This window comes from Garra rufa, chromosome 1 (genome assembly GCF_049309525.1).
Source record: "Garra rufa chromosome 1, GarRuf1.0, whole genome shotgun sequence".
Classification (NCBI taxonomy): Eukaryota; Metazoa; Chordata; class Actinopteri; order Cypriniformes; family Cyprinidae; genus Garra; species Garra rufa.
In genome coordinates, this window is record NC_133361.1 from 61177938 (window position 1) to 61202707 (window position 24770).

Genomic DNA, 24770 nt, shown 5'->3' on the forward strand with positions numbered 1-24770 from the left:
ACTCTCTAAATTAATAATTCTCAAAACTAAATGTTGAATTTTGTCTTTTGGTTGGCTACAACGGGGTCATTTAGAAAAGGGGCATGGCTAAAAGCATATAAACCTAAATGAAAACTCAAAACTTTATAAACTTGTGGTGCTAGTGTAACAGGTATTAAAAGTAATGTTCATTTTGTATATAGAATTACACAAAAAAATGTTAAGTATACCTGATATGCCTATCTGTGTGTGCATCTTCCCCTTTAAATTTCTTCAGCAGCGTAAATCTTAATTTCCTGTCTTTGCACCACCTCTTCCCTTTCTGCGCTGTCTCCGCATGGGAGAGGTGGGTTTCTGTCAAGCTCCAATTAATCTGATGTCATCTCTAACTTTTATATCACTTTAAAATATAGTTTTCCTCTTTAAATCATATATTTGACTCTATTCTTCATGTATATTTTGTTATTCTCATTAATTTGTTTTTATTAAGATTGTGATTTAATTTTGATGTTTCGTCGATGCGTTCGATGTATATGCTAAATGAGTTGCACTTTCTCCTTTAACAGAAAGTACGAAAAGGGCGAAAACACACTGCTAAAAATCATATTCTGTGTTATCAGGTATGCTGTTTTGTCACTTGTTGAGTTCGTTGTTTAAAAGTTGTATTTCCTTTCCTCTGCGCGCCCTTTCTGCGCTGTCTCCGCATGGGAGAGAAAGTACGAAAAGGGCGAAAACACACTGCTAAAAATCATATTCTGTGTTATCAGATTAAAGCAGCAGTTGAACCGTCACTTGATGTCCGTCTGGTTACTCGTGCAACAGAAAGAAAACACAACGCAGACAGGGGCGGATTAAGGTGGTCAGGGGCCCCTAGGCTGCTCTTTGTGTGAGCCCCCCGCCCCCCCCCCCCCCCCCTCCCTCCTTCAAGTGTAACTTTAGTAATTTACGTTTTTGTGCTCCACTTTCATGCTTTCTTTCAGCCATTCTGCCACTATGCAGTCCAGCAATAGCAGTGATGTAAATGAAAATGATTTGACCAGCAGCAGCTGATTTAGAATTATAAAAAAAATCGTATAATTATAAGCTCATAATTTGTGCTAAAATAGTCTAAATATTAGTTTTAAAAAGTTAATTTTAAAAAGCTGGTTATGTCTTTGATGTTTCTGCGCAAGTTCAGCAGACAGTGGTTCGGGTTTGTTCCGATCAGAGCATGTGAGCGGAGAGCGCATTTCTGAATATTCCGCTTGCTCATTCCACTCAGGGTCGCTGGCTCAACCTAGAATGGACTGCAAATATGTGGAATAAGGGCTGCCTCCGACTAAAGTTTTTTCTAGTCGACTAGTATAGTTGTTCATTTTAGCCATTCGTGGACAAATCGCCCCTTTATATTAATTGCTTAGGCTATATACCCGATAGATGAGCGTTTACGTAATATAGCTGCACTCAAGCACACGACCACAAGGAGACATTTAATTATTTATTAATAAACTGGTGTTTACTGTGTCGCAGCAAAGATGAAGCTGACAATGTGGTCTCGCCATTAACGCCAGAGGGAAATGCACATTTCATATGATTACATGTTCAGAGAGAAGGGTATATTTATTTTAGTTTGAATATTTTCGTTTAAAAGTATAGACATTTCAAACTTTCTATAATAGATAGCCTATATTTCTCAAATCTGTGAGGCACAAGCTGAGTTTCGGCGCCCTCCAGTTCACATGCAATGCAAGTGATCGTGTCGGCGCCTTATTACATTGTCTGCTATATATTTGCTTGTTATTTATTAAATACAGGCAATTGGTTGATAAAACATTGATCAAAATTAAGATAGAATTTATACAAAACGAAAATCTTTAAAAAAAGAGAGACTACAAAACAAAACTTAATGAAGTGGTCAAAATATTTTACCCATGTCTCCAGACATATTGCACAATCTCATGATGTATCATATATTTCTCATGCTGCATGCTCACTTTATGCTCACTTTCATAATCAACATTGATTAAATTAAAAAACATAATGCATCACATATTTTCCAACCCAGCCCTCGGCCCTGTTGCAACAGTCATTGTTTAGGTACCTTAAACGCGCACGTACAGTCTCGGAGTCATCGCTGCAACCAGGAGATGAAGAGGGCCAAGACCCACATCACCAAGCACATATATTTGTCTCTGCCACCCCAGGATGCTAGCGCGACCAGCGCCATTGCTAGGAGGGCGCCAGGGCCTCTGCCTCTCAGCGTCTCTGCCTGGCGAGTGGATGATAGCCCTGAAGACGCCTAGCAATGGTTTAACCTTTAGTTAAGTTATACCTTAAGAGTCTTCGTAGCGCGCTAAGAGACAACGTTATCGGGAAACGCAGCCCAGGAGTAATGTTTATGATGCGTAATGGAGACTCCAAAGCGCTCTTCTTTGGTCAGAACCACGGAGAGCGATCGTGGAGAGGTCCGTCCTAGAGGTCTGCGCGGGACTGCTTTTCTAGTCCCGCTCCCGTGAGGTTTTATTCCGCACCCACCCGCTCCCGCTGTGTATTCACGCATTGTTCACCTGCTGCCCGCTTAAAATAATTTTCTTCCCGACCTAAATTTAGGTCTCGTACATCCATTATATTTCCATGTTCCACTTTTAAGACGTATTATAGCTTGCATTCAGCCCGTCATAGATCAAATGTTAGATCAAAATTATATTTTAGACATTCAATGGTGATTAAAAAAAATTGCAGCGCTGGTGATCCTCCTCATCCATCTCCACATTAGAGAGATACATCTTTACAGATTAGCTACATAATAAAAGAGTTTTTGTTTTCGATTTATTTCGTTAAGTACTAAGTTAAAGCTTTCTACATATATTTATCATGTCTGACAAAAAAATAACGGTTAAATAGTTTCCACTGAAAATGTAACTGATCACGCTGGCGCCTCCATATATAAAACACGTTTCCACTCTCTGCACAAACGATTGGATATGCGCCTAATAGTGTATATATATGTGTGCACTCAAACATATAGAGTAGGTCAACTTTGGTCGTTACTTTAAGAAACAACAAAAAAATACGTTTAATGAACAAAAAATGCTCCAAACGTTTTTTTTCTAAATGAACTTAATAAAAAAGAAACGAAATTATAACCACTATAACCAAAACTGAACTATTTTACTTGCCAAAACAGTAGTAGGCTATAAGTTGTTTTGGCAAGGGGGGTGGGGGGGAAGAAAAATCGAAAAATCAGTCAGCATAACCTTATGAAGATTCTGGCACTACAAACATGGCTTTGCGCTCTGGAGTAACGCTGATAAACTGATAAACAGTTGTCCACAGAAAAAACACCATCAGTAGGCTACCCGCACTTCCCGCGCCTATGAGACCTTGCCAATAAAATGCATGAAGCAGAAAGCACTGGTCTATGAGTGCAGCGAGTGAATAGCAGTTTTGAGCGCAGGCTGTAGCCTACAGGTGCTCGATAAGAGTGAGTAAAGCGCTGATTTGCTGTTCAGAAAAGACTTCGAGAACGGGATATTGTTACCGCCCGCTCTCGTTCGAATTCCACCAGAGTTACCAACCGCAACTGCTTTTATTTGGAAATTTATTCCCGCACCGCAAGAAATGTGGTCGGGTCCCGCGGTTCCCCGCGAGAGAGCCTCGGGAATGCAGACCTCTAGTCCGTCCTATGCACCAAAACTTTTTTACAATGCAACAAAATATTTTAAGAGCAAGCTATTAAAATATATGTATAGTCACAGATAATTTAACAGTATATTAGCCAGTAATTTTTATTAGGTTAAACAATGATTAGATAACGTTTTTAATTTAGCGTTCACACACACACACACACACACACACACACACACACACACACACACACACACACACACACACACACACACAAAAATTGTCTGGCCAATCCGAGGCCCCCTGAACACATGAGGCCCCTAGGCTGCAGCCTATGTAAGCCTGTGCGTTAATCCGCGCCAGAACGCAGACTATACCGGTTACAAGTGGTGCCGTTGACCATTTCGGATCATCAGATCAGCGCTTCGCAGATCGCCGTGGTTGCGTGACGGCTCGCCAGCTTCGCCGATCTCCTTCTGCTGGGTTTCCTTCGTCGCCATCGCTCGCAGTGGCTCTGTGTTCGCGGATGAGGAGGGCGCGTGTGTGAGATGAACATCGCGGGACAGACTGTGTCATCTTAAAGGAACGGTAAAGCGTGTCATTGCCTGACTGATCGACGACTTCTCTCTGCGGCGAAATTTCGTTCATCGTTGGTGCGTGCTGATGAGAGAGACTGCGTGATAAAGACCGCTGAACGCTTCACTGATCTTTGTGCATCGTATCCTTTATCTGAACAGATTATTGTTATTGACTGTCTATACGTTTTACATGAAAATAAGTGACTAACTAATTTTGAGAAGGAAAATATTTTACTTCCACCAAGAAGAGAGATCTGAAACTTTTTCCCTTTGAACTGTATTCTTTCTGATATTTCACTGAGGTGGTTTGATTGCTATTTTCAGCATATTTTATATGAAATATACGTGAACATTTCCGAATTGGGTTTGTTTTCAAAGCATATTGAGTTTTCACATTTTATGTGTTTTCACTTTACGTTTGAAAAATGTTTGAGGATTTTGGTAAAGACGATTTCAGCCCCATGAAGCAATCTAATGTAACCTTTCCGATCGGCAGGGGTGGTGGGCCTGAATATTATCAAAATGAGAGAATGTCTGGAATTACATCACGTTGTTATGGGAGAGGGAGAGCGTTAGCTAATGTGGGTCTTGATTATATGCACACAGTTGATTCAGCAATCGGTGCTTCTGTAGGCCCAACTGCTAGCTCCACCCCGATCACACGCCCAGATGCTGAACGTGTAATTTCCCCTGAGGCATTAGGGAGCATTATTTCTGATTTAGCTCAGAAAATAGGGGAGAGTATTTCGGCCAGCCTTAATCTTGCGCACCAGCCCAGCCCAGTACAGCATAATCCTCCTTCCCAGTCTCAGCACTCCAGTGAGTGTATGGATGCATCTAAACTGAAGGTGATAGTTCAGCAAGATTCAGCACCTCCGCCATTCTTCAGGGGCGATAAGAGTGATTCGTTTACCATCCATGAATGGGAAGATATGATGTGCAGTTATTTAAACAGAATGAGATGCAAAATGCAAACAGATGTTTCAGATCTCATCATGAGCAGACTGGCTGGAAAAGCGAGAGATGTTGTTAAGGTGTCCCTACGAAGCCGTCCTGAACTGAGCGCCAGTGAGCTTCCAAGTGCAGTGTTTGACATATTGAAACACAACTTCAGTGAGTTGGCTTACTCAAATATGCCTATGGCTGACTTCTATAATACTGTCCCGAGAGCAAATGAAAGTCCCATGGATTACTGGATCCGCCTTAACAAGGCCATAGATGTTGCTGATGAGTGCTTGCGCAGACGTAATAAGAGTGTTGAGGATCCCGCTGCTGAAGCAGTCATGATGTTTATTTCACATTGTCCAGACCCAAGTCTTGCTATGTCTTTTCAGTTCAAACCAGCGGAGAAGTGGAGCGCTGCTGAGGTACAGGAGCGGTTGGATAGTCATCAGAGGGATGTAAAGAGATTCTCATCGAGGACACAGCACACAATGTCTCTGTCAGCTTGCAACCACTGCTCTGTTACAGCATACCCTGATTCAGTGTCCAGTTCTTCTCAACAGCCTGCTTCCACGCCAGCCCAGTCTCTGCCTTCTGTAAGTCATCTTAATCCTAATGCTCCTCCATTTGCTCCAGACACCAGTCTTCAACATATGGTTGGCATGATGGATAGAGTCCTGTCATTGTGCACTGCCTCTTTAACTTCGTCCAGTCAGGTTCATGCCGGCAAAACTTCAGACTTCAAGACAAACTTCAGCTCTGCATGTAGGGTCTGTAGATCCAAGGAACACACCACATACTCACACTGCAGACGTCACAGGCTATGTCGCCACTGTCTCAGTCCTGGCCACTTTAAGAATGACTGTCCTAAAGCAGCGTGCCCTGCGACTCCCTCAGATGATGCTCAGTTAAACTGAATAGCCCATGTGATGAGAGGGGTAACATGGGCAATTTTAATGAAAACTCCCTCACAGAAGAAGCAGATGTGCAACATGTTTTTGTGAACAGCTGCAAGTCATTGCCAGAAGACAGAACTGTTTTATATGTAGGGTCTCAGAGAGTAGATGGAGCGAGTGAGTTGTTTTATGCTCCTGTGACAGTTTGTGGCCATTGCACATTAAAGGGTTTACTGGATTCTGGTAGTATGTCCTGCACGCTTAGTGAAGAGGGTGAGTCCAAGCTGAAAGCTGATGGTCTCCTTCCACGTCCTCAAGCGATTCCAAGTAATGTGGTTCTGGTAGGATGCGGTGGTCTTACAATTCGGCCAAAGTGTACATACGACTTGGAGATTGAAGTCTACGGATTTAAGTTTGTCGTTCCAACTCTTGTGGTGCCTGGACAAAGAGACGAGTTCATAATTGGGAGCAATGTGATCAAATGCATTCTACAGAAGATGAAATCTCACGACAAGTACTGGGATCTTGTTTCCTGCAGTAATACTGATCCTGAATGTGAAAAATTCCTTGAGCTTCTGAGCTGCATCTCCCGATGGTCTGGCCCTCAGCAGCCTGATAAACTCGGTACTGTGAAACTCTGTCAAGCAGTCACTCTACTCCCAGGACGCGAGTATCTTGTTTGGGGTAAATTGCCCACAAATGTCCCTGTTTCCCCGGGAAGCACTGTACTTGTTGAGCCTACCACTGCACGTTCAGCACCTAAAAACATCCTTGTCGGACGAGTAGTAACACCGATGTGGGGTGATCGATGGGTGCCAATGAAAATACTCAACCCAAATACAACAGTAGTAACACTTCGCCGAAATTCTAAACTAGCTGACGTTTCTTCCTGTCTAGCTGTCGAAGACCTCACTGTCATGCAGGGACTGAGTAGAACCCACCGCGACATTCCAAATTCAAATCCCCTTGAAAATACCTCGGCATTTGATCCCGTGCAGTTGCTGAAAGACTATGGTCTGGGGGATGTTAACGTTGATGGATGTGAAGTTTCTGAGGTGTGGAAGGGAAAATTGGCGTCTCTCATTGTGTCTTATCATGATATTTTCTCCAAGGATAAACTGGATTGTGGAGAGGCAAAGGATTTTGTGCACAGGATCCATCTTTATGATGAGCGCCCATTCCGTCTTCCCTATCGTCGCATCCCTCCTGCACATTATCAAAAACTGAGAGAAGTGTTGTCAGAAATGGAGGAAAAAGGAATAATCAGTAAATCCGTCAGTGAGTATGCATCGCCTTTAGTGATGGTTTGGAAAAAAGATGGTAATATGAGAGTATGCACTGATTTTCGCTGGCTCAATGCTAAAACCATCAAAGATGCCCACCCTTTACCACATCAATCTGACTGTCTTGCAGCCTTAGGAGGTAATGCCTTTTTCAGCACCATGGACTTAACTTCAGGATTTTACAACGTCCCACTCCATGTGTCTGACCGCCGATACACTGCCTTCACAACACCAATGGGGCTATACGAGTATAATCGTCTCCCTCAAGGCCTTTGCAATAGTCCCGCGTCCTTCATGCGCATGATGCTCAGTATCTTCGGTGACCTTAACTTTTCCAGTCTTCTCTGTTATCTTGATGACCTGTTGGTTTTTGCTCCATCTGAACAGGAGGCACTGAGACGCTTGGAGATCGTGTTTTCTCGATTGAGATCCAGCAACCTGAAGCTAGCTCCCAAAAAGTGTCACTTTCTAAGGAAGTCTGTAAAGTTTCTCGGCCATATGATCGATGGTTCTGGTGTTTCAGTTGACGAAGAGAAAGTGAAAGTCATCTCTGCTTTTCAAAAGGAGGATCTGATGAAGGAAGACGGAACCACGCCTTCACAAAAGAAAATCCGTTCATTTCTCGGTATGGTCCTGTACTACCAAGCCTTCATTCCAAATTGTTCACGTATCGCCAGACCCCTATTCAACTTAACGGCTGGCCAGAGACGTTCAGTGAAAGGTGGTTGTAAGAGAGCAGGCACATTTCGGGAGTTGACGCCTCAGGATTGGACCGTAGACTGTGATGTGGCCTTTGAGGAATTGAAGAGGGCCCTTGTTAACAGTGTGGTACTGGCTCATCCAGATTTTGAACGTCCTTTTCTGCTCTGTACTGATGCTTCGTTACACGGCTTAGGTGCTGTACTTTCTCAGATTCCCACTGGTGAAGACAAGGCGAGACCAATAGCGTTCGCTAGCAAGGCTTTGAACCGCAGCCAAACTAAATATCCTGCACACAGATTAGAATTCTTGGCTCTTAAATGGGCGGTGTGTGAAAAGTTCAGTCACTGGCTTAAAGGCCACGAATTTACAGTGTGGACGGATAATAATCCGCTTACATATATCATGACCAAGCCGAAGTTGGATGCATGTGAGCAGCGCTGGGTCTCGAAACTTGCTCCATATTGTTTTGAGATCAAATATGTTCCTGGGAAACTCAATGTGGTGGCAGACGCGCTTAGCAGGGATCCATTTGTCAGGCCTGTGAGTCAGCGGCTCTTGTCAGAGCCCTATTCTGAACTGTTGAGGCAAGTGCACAGTGTTGAAGATGGAAGTGTGCAAGAGACATTCCGACTGACCTGCCAACCACAAACATTAAGATCGGATACACTTGACGTTGGGCTAGAAACATCAATGTCCACTGATGACGTGTCTTCCATTTTGTCCTCCTGTGATGAATGGGAAACAGGAACAGAATGTAGAGCTACATCACTCACTGAACATCTTAACTCTTTAATCGGCGGTGATGAAGAAGTTTTTCATTCCCTTTCGCTTACCGACTTAAGAGAACATCAGCACAAAGACGCTGTCATTGCCAGAGTGTGTTATTATGTTGACAGAAAGCAAAGACCATCAAGACGTGAACGTGCAAATGAAAACCTGTCTGTGTTGCGGATCCTGAAGCAGTGGGACAAACTTTCTGTGCTTAACGGAATCCTGTACAGAGCTATTAAAGACCCCCTCACTAAGCACATGAAATTCCAATTTATCTTACCTGAATCCTTAAAATGCCAAGCACTTTCTGGTGTTCACGATCTGGCTGGTCACCAAGGGCAGCCACGCACTTTGTCTTTGGCCCGTCAGAGGTTTTTCTGGCTTGATATGGAGCGTGAAGTGCGAGATTATGTGAAGAAGTGTCCAAGGTGTGTCTTCAGCAAAACTCCAGAGCCTGCAGCGAGAGCCGCCTTGGAGAGCATTAAGACCACAGCCCCGCTGGAACTCGTTTGCATCGACTTCTGGTCTGCTGAAGATCGGCACAACAAATCTGTGGATGTTTTAGTAATCACGGATCACTTCACAAAGATGGCACATGCATTTCCGTGTCGGGACCAAACAGCTAAAACAGTGGCCAAGAAAATATGGGATGGCTTTTTCTGTGTCTATGGATTTCCCCAACGTATCCATTCTGATCAGGGTGCTTCATTTGAGAGTGAACTGATCGCTGAGCTTCTTGAACTCGCTGGTATCGACAAGTCTAGAACCACCCCTTACCACCCAATGGGGAATGGTAGTACCGAGAGATTCAACAGGACATTAGGTAGCATGCTGAGGTCCCTTCCACCTAGACCTAAGCAGAAGTGGCCGCAGTTGGTTCAGTCCATGACATTTGTGTACAACTGTACAGCACACGAAACAACAGGTTTTGCCCCTTTTTACTTGATGTTCGGCCGAGTACCACGGTTGCCAGTTGACCTTATGTTCAAGAGTGTTCTACGAGACAAGTCAGTTTGTGATTACGACCAGTATGTTACATCGCTCATCAGTGACCTCCAGTCTGCCATGGCTGTGGCGCAGGAGAATTCAGTTCAAGAACAAAAACACCAATCCAGCCAGTACAACAAAAGAGTTAAAGGTGTTCCACTGGCCATTGGAGACCAGGTGCTTGTGGCTAACAAGGGTTGCAGAGGGAAACGAAAACTTGCTGACAGATGGGAACCTGTCGTATACACTGTCATTGCCTCAAAACCTTCCATACATGTGTACAGGATCCGTGACAGAGCTGGAAATGAGCGGACAGTACATCGCAATCTCCTGTTGCAAGTGAACTTCCTCCCTTTGCCAGATACTGACTCAGATGATTCTGGTCAAGAGGATGCTGGATCACCTACATGCAGTGTCCCTCCACAGTCTGATCCAACACGCTCTGGTTGTCTAACTGGCCAGACCCGTAATGATGCTTGCTCCTATGTTGCCGAGATTGAGCCTGCAGAGGATGCAGATGATGAAGGTGATGAGGCTGAGGAACTCTCACAAGCGGACTGTATGTCCAACATCTCCAATGCAGCTACATGCAATGATGACCGCACTGCTTCATGGGTGCATTCTCGGTTGCCCAGCCAACAAGAGCCAAATTTACAACTTGCCGTGCCGGTGGCTGATGACGATACTGTGGCTGGTGCTGGTGCTGACCCTTCTCCCCCTAATCCGGTCTCTGACAGTGTACCTGTTATGCATGATCCTGTAGCTGATTTACATACAGCTGATCGTTACTCTACCAGGTTTGGAAGAGTTATTAAACCAGTGTGTAGACTTATTGAATCTATGGTTCAACTTGAAACCCTGTTAGGTTTGGATTCTGGATCTGCAGTTATTCACGTTTGAATTTCAAGTTTTACTCTAAGTACATACAGTTTTTGGAACTGGTTCATTTGTATCTTTCCTTTTCCTAGTGAGACTTTTCTTAAACTGACTAAGTGGTCTAAGTGTACAAGGTGTAATGGGCACCTTGATTATGTCTATAGAATGTGTTGAAATTTGGCCGATTTCAAAACGTTTTTATCCTTTAACTGGGTAGCTTTTAATGCTGACTGTCCTCACTGATTGTTTGGTGTGGGGACCAAGTAATTCTTATGACCAGTGTACAGAGTTTTTCCAGTGTTCTTAGAATTTTGTGTAATTCTAGGGGGGTGAGTGTAACAGGTATTAAAAGTAATGTTCATTTTGTATATAGAATTACACAAAAAAATGTTAAGTATACCTGATATGCCTATCTGTGTGTGCATCTTCCCCTTTAAATTTCTTCAGCAGCGTAAATCTTAATTTCCTGTCTTTGCACCACCTCTTCCCTTTCTGCGCTGTCTCCGCATGGGAGAGGTGGGTTTCTGTCAAGCTCCAATTAATCTGATGTCATCTCTAACTTTTATATCACTTTAAAATATAGTTTTCCTCTTTAAATCATATATTTGACTCTATTCTTCATGTATATTTTGTTATTCTCATTAATTTGTTTTTATTAAGATTGTGATTTAATTTTGATGTTTCGTCGATGCGTTCGATGTATATGCTAAATGAGTTGCACTTTCTCCTTTAACAGAAAGTACGAAAAGGGCGAAAACACACTGCTAAAAATCATATTCTGTGTTATCAGGTATGCTGTTTTGTCACTTGTTGAGTTCGTTGTTTAAAAGTTGTATTTCCTTTCCTCTGCGCGCCCTTTCTGCGCTGTCTCCGCATGGGAGAGAAAGTACGAAAAGGGCGAAAACACACTGCTAAAAATCATATTCTGTGTTATCAGATTAAAGCAGCAGTTGAACCGTCACTTGATGTCCGTCTGGTTACTCGTGCAACAGAAAGAAAACACAACGCAGACTATACCGGTTACACTATAACATTTAAAAAGGCTTTAAAAACACATGATTTATATGGTACATGGTCTCAAATTGGTAAAATAATGCTCAAAAATCCAGATAAAAAAAAAAACATAAAATATATTCAAACAGAAAACAGTTATATTGAATAGTAAAACTATTTCAAACCATTTTCAATTTTTTTTTTTTTTTTTTTTTGCTGTACTTTTTTGGATCAAACAAATGCAGAAGACACTTCTTCAAAAAAACATTGAAAATCTTACTGTTCAAAAACTTTTGACTGGTAGTGTAAATATTCACAATATAAAAAGAAATTAAGTCATAATATTAATAGTAAAATGTGACCTGAACAAAGGTTTGTGACACTGACATTGACACTGACATTTTCCTCAGTTGTTTAAAATGTGTTTAAAGGTATATTTATTATTTAGCAAGGATGCTTTAAAGTGATCAAAAGTGATGTTTTCTATTCATCAAAAAAAATCTGAACTCAACTCAACTGTTTTCAATGCAATAATAATAATAATAGTTTGTTGTTTGTTTGTTTGTTTGTTTGTTTTAAGCTGCAAATCAGAATATTAGAATGATTTCTGAAGGATCATGTGACCAGAGTAATGATGCTAAAATCCAGCTTTGAAATCAGGAATAAATGACATTTTAAAATATATTCAAACAGAAAATAAGTTATTTTAAATAGTAAAACTATATCAAAATATTACTGTTTTTGCTGTACTTTGAATCAAATAAATGCAGGCTTGGTGAGCAGAAGACTGTTCAAAAACTTTTGACTGGTAGTGTAAATATTCATAATATTATGGTGAAACGTGACCAATGCTTTGAGACATTGACATTGTACTTTTCTTAGTTGTTTAAAATGTGTTTAAAGGTATATTTATCATTTTAGCTATATATATATATATATATATATATATATATATATATATATATATATATATATATATATATTAGGGGTGGGCATAGATTAATTTTTTTAATCTAGATTAATCTAGATTAAATTTTGGAATTAATCTAGATTAATCTAGATTAAAATAGCTAATTTGAATTCTGCTGAAGGCATTCAGAATATGTGTGCTACCCAAATAATGACTTAAAGTCTTTGAGAATGGATCATAAAGCTCATGAAGCTGTTCTATGATAATTTGTTGATGAAAATAAATTGTTCAATTAGATGTACTTGTGTTTACTAACTAACTAACAATGAAATTATTTTTTCTACCTATTAGATTGTGGTTTTTTTTAACGTCAACACCTACCCAACCCATTACATGTTACACCGTACTTTTATTTTGACAGGTTGCCGAGAAGTTTCTGTGTCATACAGTATGATATGATGCTAGTTTTCTCAAATGAAACGGTAAAAGTGACACTCACAGCAGTTTGGGAGATTGAGTTTATCTGTTCATGTGAGATGAAAATGCCAAAAATGACCGGGAGCGTCACGTGTGTTTCAGTATGCGTGTGGTAAAAGCGCATCTCCGCAATGCATACATACAGCTAGGCAAACGGAACATATCGGATTCCTATTAAAACGGTCTTTTTGCATTTCAGTTTTCACATACACTAGTCCATATCGCGATTTGAATTAAGTGACTGACCAACATTTGATTTATGAATCCAAAAAACGACGAATTTACGTGGCATTTCGCTATAGTAGATTCGGTTTTTATGAATGGAGGACGACGCGATCCCGTCTGTGTTTTGGCGGAGGAGACTTAAACGCACGACCATATTCTACTACAGTCTTCGGTATACATCCGCGTTAAACTATCAAGGTGAAAGTCATCATAGCTTGCGTAGTTTAGACCCAGCTCCCAACCCAAATTTGAGAATAGATTAACGGCGATATTTTTTTTTATCGCGCGATAAGAGTTTCACGTTAACGCAGCACGTTAACGCCGATAACGGCCCACCATATATATATATGTGTGTGACCCTGGACCACAAAACTAGTCTTAAGTCGCTAGGGTATGTTTGTAGCAATAGCCAAAAATACATTACATGGGTCAAAATGTTTGATTTTTCTTTTATGCCAAAAATCATTAGGAAATTCAGTAAAGATCATGTTCCATGAAGATTGTTGGTAAAATTCATACTATAAATATATCAAAATGTAATTTTTGATTTGTAATATGCATTGTTAAGAACCTAATTTGGACAACTTTAAAGGTGATTTTCTCAGTATTTTGATATTTTTGCACCCTCAGATTCCAGATTTTCAAATAGATGTGTCTCGGTCAAATAGTGTCCTATCCTAACAAACCATACATCAATAGAAAGCTTATTTATTGAGCTTTCATATTATATATACATCTCAGTTTTGTAAAATTTAACCTTATGACTGGTTTTGTGGTCCAGGGTCACATATATATTACTCTCCATTATATGCTCTTGTTTTTGTGTAAATGTGTATTATTTGAGGTAGGCCTACTCAAGACAAACTCAAATGACAAACTGTCCGTTTGCGGTGAACATTTCGCTTTTATTTTGAAAGCAGTTCTATTGTGTTGCGTATTCCGGTCGCCATGTTTAGCCGGATTCACACAGTTAAATAGATCAACTGCCTTGTTCAGCTTTCGCCAGTAGTTTTACTCTTTTATATGATTAATCCGTATGTATTTTAGACCAAATTCATTTTTTAACTACCCGTGCCTTTGATAATATGCTCAGTAACTCTGGGTAGTAAAGGGACGCTTTATTTCTCTGGTAAGTGTCTTGTAGTGTTACATTGACACCTGGTTAGCGTTAGCTTCTGTGGGAGTGAGTCAGCCTGCTCTGACTTCATCAATATCAATCAATAGATCGATCACAACATGGCGCAATACAACTCATAAAATCAATATAAACAAGGCTATCAGGTATTATTGTGCCTCGTATTAATAAAAATATGCTTACAGAAATACTTTGCTTTTCTGTTTTGGGTTTGTGTGCCAATCATGATGTTGCTGTGTCAGTCTGTGAAGATGCGTTTGCTTTCAGATTCACTGATCAGTAGAGATTGTGTTTTTTTTCTTTTTTTTTTTCTTTTTTTTGTTTTTCGTTCAGGAGCAATTTATTATAAGTTTACTTTCTGGTTAAATATTGAAAACTTGCCAAACTAAAATATCCGAGTCATGTTTCTATTCTGAAAGAAATTATATTTGAACACAGTGATTCCTCTACTCGGTATGAATCAATGTTTAGCATGATGTATAAGCAATTTACAGTTTGTTTATTGATTTAAATGCAGTAAAATGAAGTAAATTAAGTAAAGTTCTAATTAATTATTTTTAAAAATGTTAATTACATGTATTTCATGGTTGTATAGTGCCTTTAATGCTTGTTTGTTTATTGATTTTACAGTGTCGATTTTTCTTATTAACATATTGTTTTACCATAGACTAAGTCTTTTTTTCATTATTATTATATTGTTATGAATATTACTACTTTAGTCCATATTGGCCAGGTTATTACCTCATGATTTGCTATGTACACTACCAATCAAAAGTTTTTGAACAGTAAGCATTTTAAAAAAATAATTTTCTTCTGTTCTCCAAGCCTGCATTTATTTGATGAAAAATACAGCTAAAGCAGTAATATTGTGAAATATTTTTTACTATTTACAATAACAGCTTTCTATTTGAATATATTTTAAAATGTCATTTATTTCTGTGATCAAAGCTGAATTTTCAGCATCGTTACTGCAGTCTTCAGTGTCACATGATCCTTCAGAAATCATTCTGATATGCAGATTTTCTGCTCAAAAAACGTTTATTATTGTTGTCAATATTTAAAACAGTTGAGTGCATTTTTTTCCAGGATTCTTTGATGAATAGAAAGATCTAAAGATCAGCAATTAGCTGAAATAAAATATGCTTTTGTAAAATTTTACACTATACTATTCAAAAGCATGGAGTTTGAATATTTTTTAGGGACAGACATTATAGACAATAATACTTTTTATTTTGCAAGGTGATAATTAAGACATTTATATGTTACAGAAGATTTCTATTTCAGGTAAATCCTGTTCTTCTGAACTTTTTGTTCATCAAAGAAACCTAAAAATTCAGCTTTTTTCCACGTCATATTAGAATGATTTCTGAAGGATCATGTGACACTGAAGACTGGAGTAATGATGCAAAAAATTCAGCTTTGAAATCACAGAATGGCATTTTAAAATTTATAATTTATCTGTTCCAAAGCACAGCAAAAACAGTCAAATTTTAAAATGCCACTGCTCACTGGCTTGGTGAGCAGAAGAGACATTAAATATCGTACTTTTCAAAAACGTTTGACTGGTTATGTTCTTTATAACATACTGCAATACACCCAGCTGAGTCCAGGTTATTGACGCCTAAATTTGTTTGATTTCTTCCAGTTATGGACCCTCTTAACCAGGTTGATGTCATGCACCTTCAGGAGTCTCGTTCCTCAGCTCTGGATCTGACCGTAGGTTGCAGGCAGAGTCCTTTAAAGACAAACCCCATGGAGGCTTTGGATCTGGTGAAAAAGCCCAGCTGGTGTGGCATTACCTCAGGGAACAAGAGCGTTAACATATCCGAATCCCGGTACATCACTCGTCCTAGCAATCCAAATTCACAGGATCGGCCAGAACCAGGATCGAAGCATCACGGGACAAGGACTTGCAGCACATCCTCCCACGTTCCCTACTCTATACCTTTACCCCTGATCAACGGCTTGCCATCTGTGGCTCAAATACTGTCCCGGAGTCCACCCACAGACCAAGAGTTTACAGATGACAGTGATTACAGTGTTGAAATGGACGATGACACGTGTCACAAAAAAGCAGATTCGATGTTAGAAAACAGCACACTGGGAGGTAGAATAGCACGTAATGTATTAGAGACGCATCCACAAGACATTTGTGGGGAAGCATACTTGAGTGACACAAGTGTGTCACAAACTAAGGGCTCATCATGTTTACCTCAGGACACCAGCGCTGCTGCATACACACTACGCTCCTCCAGCTCAGCGGTTGAGCAGACTGCCATCGAAACGCTCGCACCGGAATGTACCGGCGCTAAAAAAACATCTCCATGCTCCGTCGAATACATCTCCAGCGAAGATGAAGACAGTGACATTGTTGAGGTGCCAGTTAGCAACTCCAAATGCAAGACGCCTCCGAACTACAGAACTCGGAGCGTTATAGTTACTGAGAGAAGTTGCAGACAAAGACAAAGAAATTCCTTCGTAAAGCAAGAAATGGACCGCTCTCCCAGAAATGTGAACAATGTCTATGCCATGGGTGAACCTGTTTTTCAAGCCCATGATGGTAGGACTGGCTCTGAATCGAAGGCATTGCTGTCGTGGATGGAGTCAGTCTGCATTCCCATATCTCCAGAAGACAGCGATCAAGACGTGAATGCTGCTTTTCCCAAAAACCTCCCATCTACCTCAGATGCAGAAAACACAAGCGTCTTCAAGTCTCCACAGAGTGGGGCTTCGTCTTCAACGCCAAGCCGTCCACGAAAACCTCCAGCATCGAAGAGTAGGAAACGAGCGAAGCCGAGGCCCAAACCAAGAGCCAAACCCAAGAAGCCAGCGAAGCGGGTAAAAGCGCCAACATCTGGCAAATCGGCCAAGAGCACCGCGAAGAGAAGACGCAGAAAACCTCGCAAATCATCTGGACCTTCATCCATGTTTTCTCCTCAAGAGCCAGAGATCAAACTCAAATATGCAAACCACAAAGACGAGAAGAAGGAAACCAGGCCGGACGGCTTCGCCCCGTACATTCACATGGAGTTCTCATCCTGCACAATCGTCAATTTTAGAGAAGAGGATGTTTATTCGGCAAAGAAAGGCTCGCAGCAGGTGGTCTCCGGGGTCATCCCAAAGACGTCCTGTTTGCAGCTAGGCCGTGTTGGCTCTGACGCCAGGTTGCAGGTCAGGCGTTTCTGCTGCTTGTGTGGAAGGACTGGCAATGTTGAAGGCCTTGGGGATTTGCATGGGCCGTACCACTCTAGTGGAGTTCAGCCCGTCTGTAAATCTGACAGCAGTCCTCCTGTCCAAAAGCAGGAACCTGACTGTAGCGATTTGGACTCGGTTTACAGTTTAGAGGATGGGCCGTCCCAGTCTGTCAAACGACAGAGGAAGGAGAACTGCTCGGAGAGCGTTGAGGAGTCTGGTGTGTGTAGTGAGCACTGGATACATGAGGACTGTAGCATCTGGACTGCAGGCATCTTTTTGGTTAAAGGGAGACTTTATGGATTAGAGGAAGCCATCCGGCTTGCGCAAGAAACAGTAAGTCTTTTTCTGTCGGTGTCAAAAGTGAAAGTAATGACAAAGAGCTTTTTGTTTCAGTATTTCAACATTCTACATTAACATTCAAAGGTTTGGGGTCAGGATTCTTTCTGTTTTTGGCTTTCTTATTTTTATTTTTTTTTGAAAGAAATGCTTTTATTCAGCAAGGAATAAGATAAATGGATAAAAAGTGATGGTAAAGACTTCTAATAGAAAAGATTTCTATTTTGAATAAATGCTGTTGGGTCATTCCGTGTCAAATCAACCAAATTCAATAACATTTTTGATTTCGCTAATATTTATTCTGAGGAAAGATAGACATGTATAGTGATGAAAGCCAAAATATTAAATTTCATGGTTGAATATTTCCTAAGTGATCCACCATTTTGTAGAGGGAGGTCAAAATGGCATTTTTCACCTTAGATTCAGAGTCAACTTACAGGGGGGTAAAAATGACTTAAGAAAGATGGCAGCATCATTATCTTATTTTTACACAAAGATTGGTAGTTATATTAGTAAAAATGCATTATGCATTATGTGCCAATGGTGACCATTCAAAAATGGGGAAACAGCACTTTTCAGGTTTTTCTCCAAAGTTTGCTTGCATGCAGCTCAATCAGTACTAAATATTTGGATTTCACCAAATGAGTAACATTCAACAATCAAGCCATTAAGCCTCATTGAGATCCTCATATCTTGGGGACTGAATGATGTAGGGCCTTGAAAATTAATATTCCAAAAGAAAAGTTCATTAACACCTAGAATCTACCACCAGATTGCAATATCTTTAAGACTTCTTTAGTAATATGCATGCAAACCTTGGAAAAAGAATACTTATGGCACTCAGACTGGAATGTTCAATGCAGTTGTCTCGACAGAAAGAAACCAGATACATCTCCAGTTTAAACATTATTTGTTCCTCATACGTTCGTCTTTAAAATAAAATAAGTATATTTTTTTTCAAGCTTTCTTTAAGGTGCTGTTGTGTTTCTTATTGTTGCAGGTGTGTTCATTCTGTAACAGGGTTGGTGCCACGTTGGGATGTTTCTTTAAAGATTGCCCCAATAAGTACCACTTCCCCTGTGCCCTGCAGTCAGGTAATAGTCATCTATGGTTATCATTGTTTCAAGGCAGTCATTTAAGATTGACCCATTTGTCTGACAAATTCATTTTAGGGCTGTGACCAAAGGCCTGAGCTTTGTCATACAATAAGGTACAAGGGTACCTCTTAAAAATGTATTTCGGACAGTCTTCTAAGGCAGCATAACAGTCTAATGATCTACAATGAAATAGAAAGCGAACCTAGGCAACATGAAACGGGGAACTGGGAACTGCTTTCAGAGCAAAATATTAGGGTTTTTCACACTTGAATTAGCCCTGGATCATTGTAAAGCCCTTTTATCTCATTATTTTCCCATAGGTTATCAATTAATTATTGGTAATCATAAGCTGACATGTTCTTAAACCCTAAGTTAACATTTTATATGCATATTTGCGTTGTCAGTTTCATTGATCGTGACCTGTTTACATAAAAGCTCTAGCATTTTGAGACATCAAGTCTTTCCTAAATGGACTTTTCAGGACTGTAAATGTAAGAATAAAGCAGTCTCTTCTCCACTCCAATTCACATGTTTTCACTCACCATTTGACATGCACTCAAAAGATGAAACGACTGTTTATAGAACGCACACTGTCCAAAGCACATGAATATTAGCCGAACAATTGGCTGTCTGTTGCTAAGCATCTAGCCGTAACATTCTAACACCACATAATTTTAACACTGTACAGACAAAAGAGCTAACTGTGCTCTGGAGCAGGCTTTCATATTTTTAACTGTGGTTAAGAGTGGGGTTTAGAACATCAATAACCCTGGGTTAATTACAGTGTGAAAAGCCCTATTGAGATATGTGACCCTGAACCACAAAACCCAATCATATGTGTCAATTTGTATCATATGAATGTTGAATAAATAAGCTTTCGGTTGATGTATGGTTTGTTAGGATAGGACAATATTTGGTCGAGACTCGAGATACAACAAGTATGGAGAAAATTGCTTTTAAAGTTGTCCAAATTAAGTTCTTAGCAATGCATATTACTAACCAAAGATTAGGTTTTGAGATATTCACAGTAGAAGATGTACAAAATATTCATTGAACATGATGTTAACTCACTATCCTAATGATTTTTGGCATAAAAGAAAGATTTATCATTTATCATGCCACTTGAGACTGGTTTTGTGCTCCAGGGTCACATATTATCTTCTTGTAAGCCTTCAGATTGTTTCCCATTTCTGTTCTCGAGTTTCTCATCTCTGTTTTGTTGCACTGATGCTTTTTTATGTCATCGTCTTGTTGAAGTGCTTATCTTTACTGTTGTGTCTCCACAGACAGTGCGCTCAATGAGGAGAACTTCACGATGAGATGCCCGAAGCACAAGGTGACTGAGAGATATTGTTTTTGCTGGAGTTTCTCAGAAACAATGAGTTTAAGTTATGAAAAGACATGATTTTGCTGCATAATAGACTGCAGTGCATGGTTTCTAAGCTTTATTGTCTTTGTCTTGCATCATCCTCACTGCTGATAATGATCGTCTCAGAATAAAACAGCCAGAGTGAGCATTAGCAGGCTGAAGAGCAGATGACATTTGGGAGGTGCTGAAATGTCATTGAAGGTATTTTACTGCAGTATCTTACTACTCACCTACACCTACACACCTTTATAAAGCCTTAGAGATATTATTTTGCCCTTCCTAGTTTTTTTTACTATTAGTTATATTTTGCTTAAAGCGGTCATCGGATGCCCATTTTCCACAAGTTGATATGATTCCTTAGGGTCTTAATGAAAAGTCTTTAACATACAGTATCTCACAAAAGTGACACTCCCACAATTCAGCAACCTTCTCAAGGGGCAATACTATAGACCTTTTTCCTGAGTAAACGATGAGCGCCGCCATTACGAATTCTAACGTCAGATTGAATGCTTTTCTGTTCCGGTTTCCATAGGAACCCATTCAAATAGCGTCCATCTGTTTTTAATGTAGCTACCTTCCGCTGCTTCGTGTCATCTACACACTCATTAAAGTGAGGCACTGACAAATGACGGCCATTGCGACATTGCCAAGTGATGGCGCTATGGAGCCATGTGCTTTTTAAAAACATTTTAATAGGTTTAACATTAGTTTATTAGCTCGGAATATACCCTAATTTGACTAGAAACAATGCAGACCGGAAATGCAAAGCATTCTTTCAGTGTGTTCAGGAAAAAGGTCTATAGAAATGAAATGTGGATATATTTTATAGTAGTCAATGTGCAGCTTGTGTAGCACTGTAGATTTTCTGTCTAAATATCTCAAATATATAAAAATAAATAAATAAAAATATCTCAACATACAGCCATTATTGTCAAAACAGCTGGCAACAAAAGTGAGTACACCCTAAGTGATAACAGCAGTATGTTGTTTAACCATGCAAAGCCACATGTCCTATTCATCATGCTCATGTTTTTGTCTGCTTGACAGGACCATACATCTTGTGTATCTTGTATTAGAGAAGTTAAAATTAGGTGCTTTAAGTACAGTTCTCTCTTACTGACCACTGGATGTTTAACATGGCATCTCATGGCAAATAACTCTCTGAGGATTTGAGAATTAGAATTGTTGCTCTCCACAAAGATGGCCAAGGCTATTAGAGGTTCAGTAACACCCTGAAACTGAGTTAAACTACAGTGGTCAGGGTCATACAGAGGTTTTTCAAGATGGGTTCCATTCGGAACAGGTCTTGAAAGGGTCGACCAACGAAGTTGAGCACTCATTCTGTGCGTCAGGTGCAGAACCTGGCTTCAAAAAAAAACAGATGCAAGAGTGCTGCCAGCATTGCTTTAAAGGTTGCTGAAGTAGAAGGTCAGCTTGTCAGTGCTCAGACCATACACCACACACTGCAACAAGTCGGTTATCCCAGCACCAACTTGTGCAGCTCTGGTCAATTTAATGCCCAGGATGATTGAGGCAGTGCCAGATAACAATGGTGCTAACACAATATATTGACACTTTGGACAAGTTCACTTAGGGTGAACTCAATTTTGTTGCCAGCTATTTTGACGACAATGGCTGTATGAGTTATTTTCAGGGGACAGTAATTCTATGCTGCTATACAAGCTGCACATTGACTACTCCAAAATATATCCAAGTTTCATTTCCATAGTATTGTCCCTTGAGAAGATATACTAAAATGTTTGCTGAAATGTGAGGGGTGTACTCACTTTTGTGAGATACTGTACCTTGGGTAAAATAATAATAAAATAATACTCTCTTCCGTGGGGTAACGAGCAATTCTCTGAGCGACTGTACACCTTAGCTGCAGAACTCGCTAACTAGCACATTATTAGAAAAGGTGATTTGCAAAGATTCATTAAAAAAAAAAAATACTTATGTGAAGCTGGATCACAAATGATTCGCGTGAACATAGACATTTATTTCCCCTTTTAACATGACTCAGGCATGTATTAACGAGCTGACAAGTTGCTGATCCAATAATAAACTCTGTTTTTGTTTGGTGTCAGATGCATTTTCAGCATTGAAGTAGTGATTTCAAACACTAAAGCTGTTTTTATGGTGTAATGATAATTTATTTTGCTTTGATCTTCCTCCGCAGGTAGACTTGGACAGACATTCAATGTGGCTGTGGAGTGGATCCCTAATGTGTTTACAGATGGTTCCATTTGATTTGGTACTTCACATTTTGAGTGTTTACATGTACTCTCAGGCAGTTGAATGTTCAGGCCTGGATGTGCTTTGTCTGTGCTGCAGACGGCCGCTGCCTTTTACCTGTCGCTCGAATGGTACCCTTGGACAATGCTGGATGATTTTCATAGCATTCCTCTGCTTTCCGAACACCCGATGAATTCTATCACTGCAGATTTTTACGTCTCAGTTTTATTGAAGTTTACTCGAGGCCACATATCTCCATCTGCTTCTGGGTGAATCCTGTAAAACCCTTTACAACGTTACGGCAATCTAACCAACAGTGGAGATACAAAACCAGAGCCTCGTTTCATTTGAAGTAACAGTTCAAGCAGAAGTGCTTGGTTTTTCTCTTTCGTCTCGTGGTTCATGAAATATGTAACACCAACTGTCCATTCTGTAACAGTGACGTCTTTATTACATAAAATTGAAATGCTGAATGAACTATTATCCGGTGGTACCGTATGCACTATTATGTGAACATATTTATTTCTATTTATGTTTAATGCATAGGTGTATATTTATTTGCCAATGAACAGTCTCCTTTAAAAGGACAGAGTGTGTTTTAGCACCTTGTATAAATGCAGTAAAGGCACATTATAATTTGATGTTGGTAACAGGGTGCTTTAAATATGAATCTAATATCAGTTTTATTTTGACAAGTCTTTAACTTGTGGCCTGGGAATCAAGAAACCACAGCGTCTGTAGGATTTTCCATTTCACCCTGATGCCTTGTGATGTTTCGAGTTCTGTTTCAATAAATGTTTTTATTCTACATTCCTAACACTCCATTGTGTGACGGTCCTTCATTTGGCGTTGCACATTTGTCCTGGTGGTGGTGCTAAACATCCTTTTAGATGGCATTTCTTTGTCTTTGCTTCTGTTATGGTTAAACAAATCTCACAATCAACACACTGCACTAAAGGACTCTAGATGTTGATGTTGTGAGTGGAAAATCTCAGCATCGTGATGCTACAGGGATGTGGGTGGTTGCCACCGTGTCACTATCCAGTTGATAAGGTTTTCTGAGTGCAGTTGCTATGTGGTTTATAGGGCATTCTGCTGCAGCTGCTAGATTGTTTTTGAGAGGTTTGTACTGCAATACTCTCCAGTTGCTAGGATGTTACCATGGTATTGCTTGGTGGTTGCTTAAGTTTTCTGGTTACTGGCCCAAGTCACTATGGCCATGTTCACAGAGCAGCAGAATGAATATGGTGGTCTTATCAGTCCCGTTTTTCTTAATACGGTTGTGTTCACAAATTTTGGATTTTTATGGGAGTACAATCCATATTCTATAACCAACCTCACACCCATAAGTTTTCAAGACCACATTTTTGGGGAAGCCCTGCTGTATAAACGAAACCGGATTGGACAACTAGTTATTTGATGATAGATAGATCGAGCTAGTGCAACGCAAGCATTTGTGGTTAAAAACTATATAAACATTTTTGTTTTTAAGAAAAGAATCAGTCGTTTCTTCAGATAAGACCCTTATTTTTTGGTTAGGATTGTGTAGAGCGCTTTGAAGCTGCTCTGAAACTGCAAACCTTTGACTTTGACTTTCAAACCATTGACAATCCACTATATGGAGAAAAATCCTGTAATGTTTTCTTCAAAAACCTTGTCCTCTACCCCGACTAGGTCTGTACACTCTTAAAAATATAGGTGCTTCACAATTCCATAAAATAACATTTTTGTCTAAATGGTTCCATGAAGAACCTTTAATATCTGAAGAACTTTTCTGTTTCACAAAAGTTTTTTTTTGTAGTGAAAGGTTCTTTTTTTCTTTTTTTTTAAAGAAAATAATCGATCGTTTTGTCAGATAAGACCCTTATTTCTTGGCTGGGATCGTGTAGAGCCCTTTGAAGCTGCACTGAAATTGCAATTTGGACCTTCAAACTGTTGACCACTACCCTGGAAATCCAGAGGTCTCGAGAGCACAATTTGAATTGTCTCTGCAAGACGCTCTGGCATCGAGCAATGATGCAGGTTACTGCAATACGTAAGCAATAGTGGGAACCAATCAAATTGGTGTATCTGATGTAGGCGGGCCATATGCGAGCTAAGCTCATGACGACAGCACTGCGACGTTCGAATCATATAGTAAACTTTGAAAGATCGCTGTCGCTACAGATGAACAACAAG

At 40.1% G+C, this 24770-nt stretch overlaps 1 protein-coding gene across 1 annotated transcript; it reads left to right on the forward strand.

Moving 5' to 3' along the window:
* Positions 1–14204: 14204 nt before the first annotated feature.
* LOC141337923 (uncharacterized) lies at positions 14205–23409 on the forward strand. Its single transcript, XM_073843502.1, has 6 exons — positions 14205–14354; positions 16006–17888; positions 18892–18985; positions 20275–20324; positions 20484–20558; positions 22537–23409. Exons 2-5 carry the CDS (start codon positions 16008–16010, stop codon positions 20526–20528), a joined length of 2070 nt encoding a protein of 689 aa, XP_073699603.1. The 5' UTR covers positions 14205–14354; positions 16006–16007; the 3' UTR covers positions 20529–20558; positions 22537–23409.
* The last annotated feature ends 1361 nt before the right edge of the window (positions 23410–24770 follow it).

Bases quoted from the DNA above. Each gene is read 5' to 3' on its own strand.
- LOC141337923 (XM_073843502.1), top strand. From the start codon at position 16,008: ATGGACCCTCTTAACCAGGTTGATGTCATGCACCTTCAGGAGTCTCGT. The intron at 17,889-18,891 runs GTAAGTCTTTTT...TTATTGTTGCAG, and splicing joins TCCGGCTTGCGCAAGAAACA to GTGTGTTCATTCTGTAACAG. The intron at 20,325-20,483 runs GTGACTGAGAGA...TGATCGTCTCAG, and splicing joins TGAGATGCCCGAAGCACAAG to AATAAAACAGCCAGAGTGAG.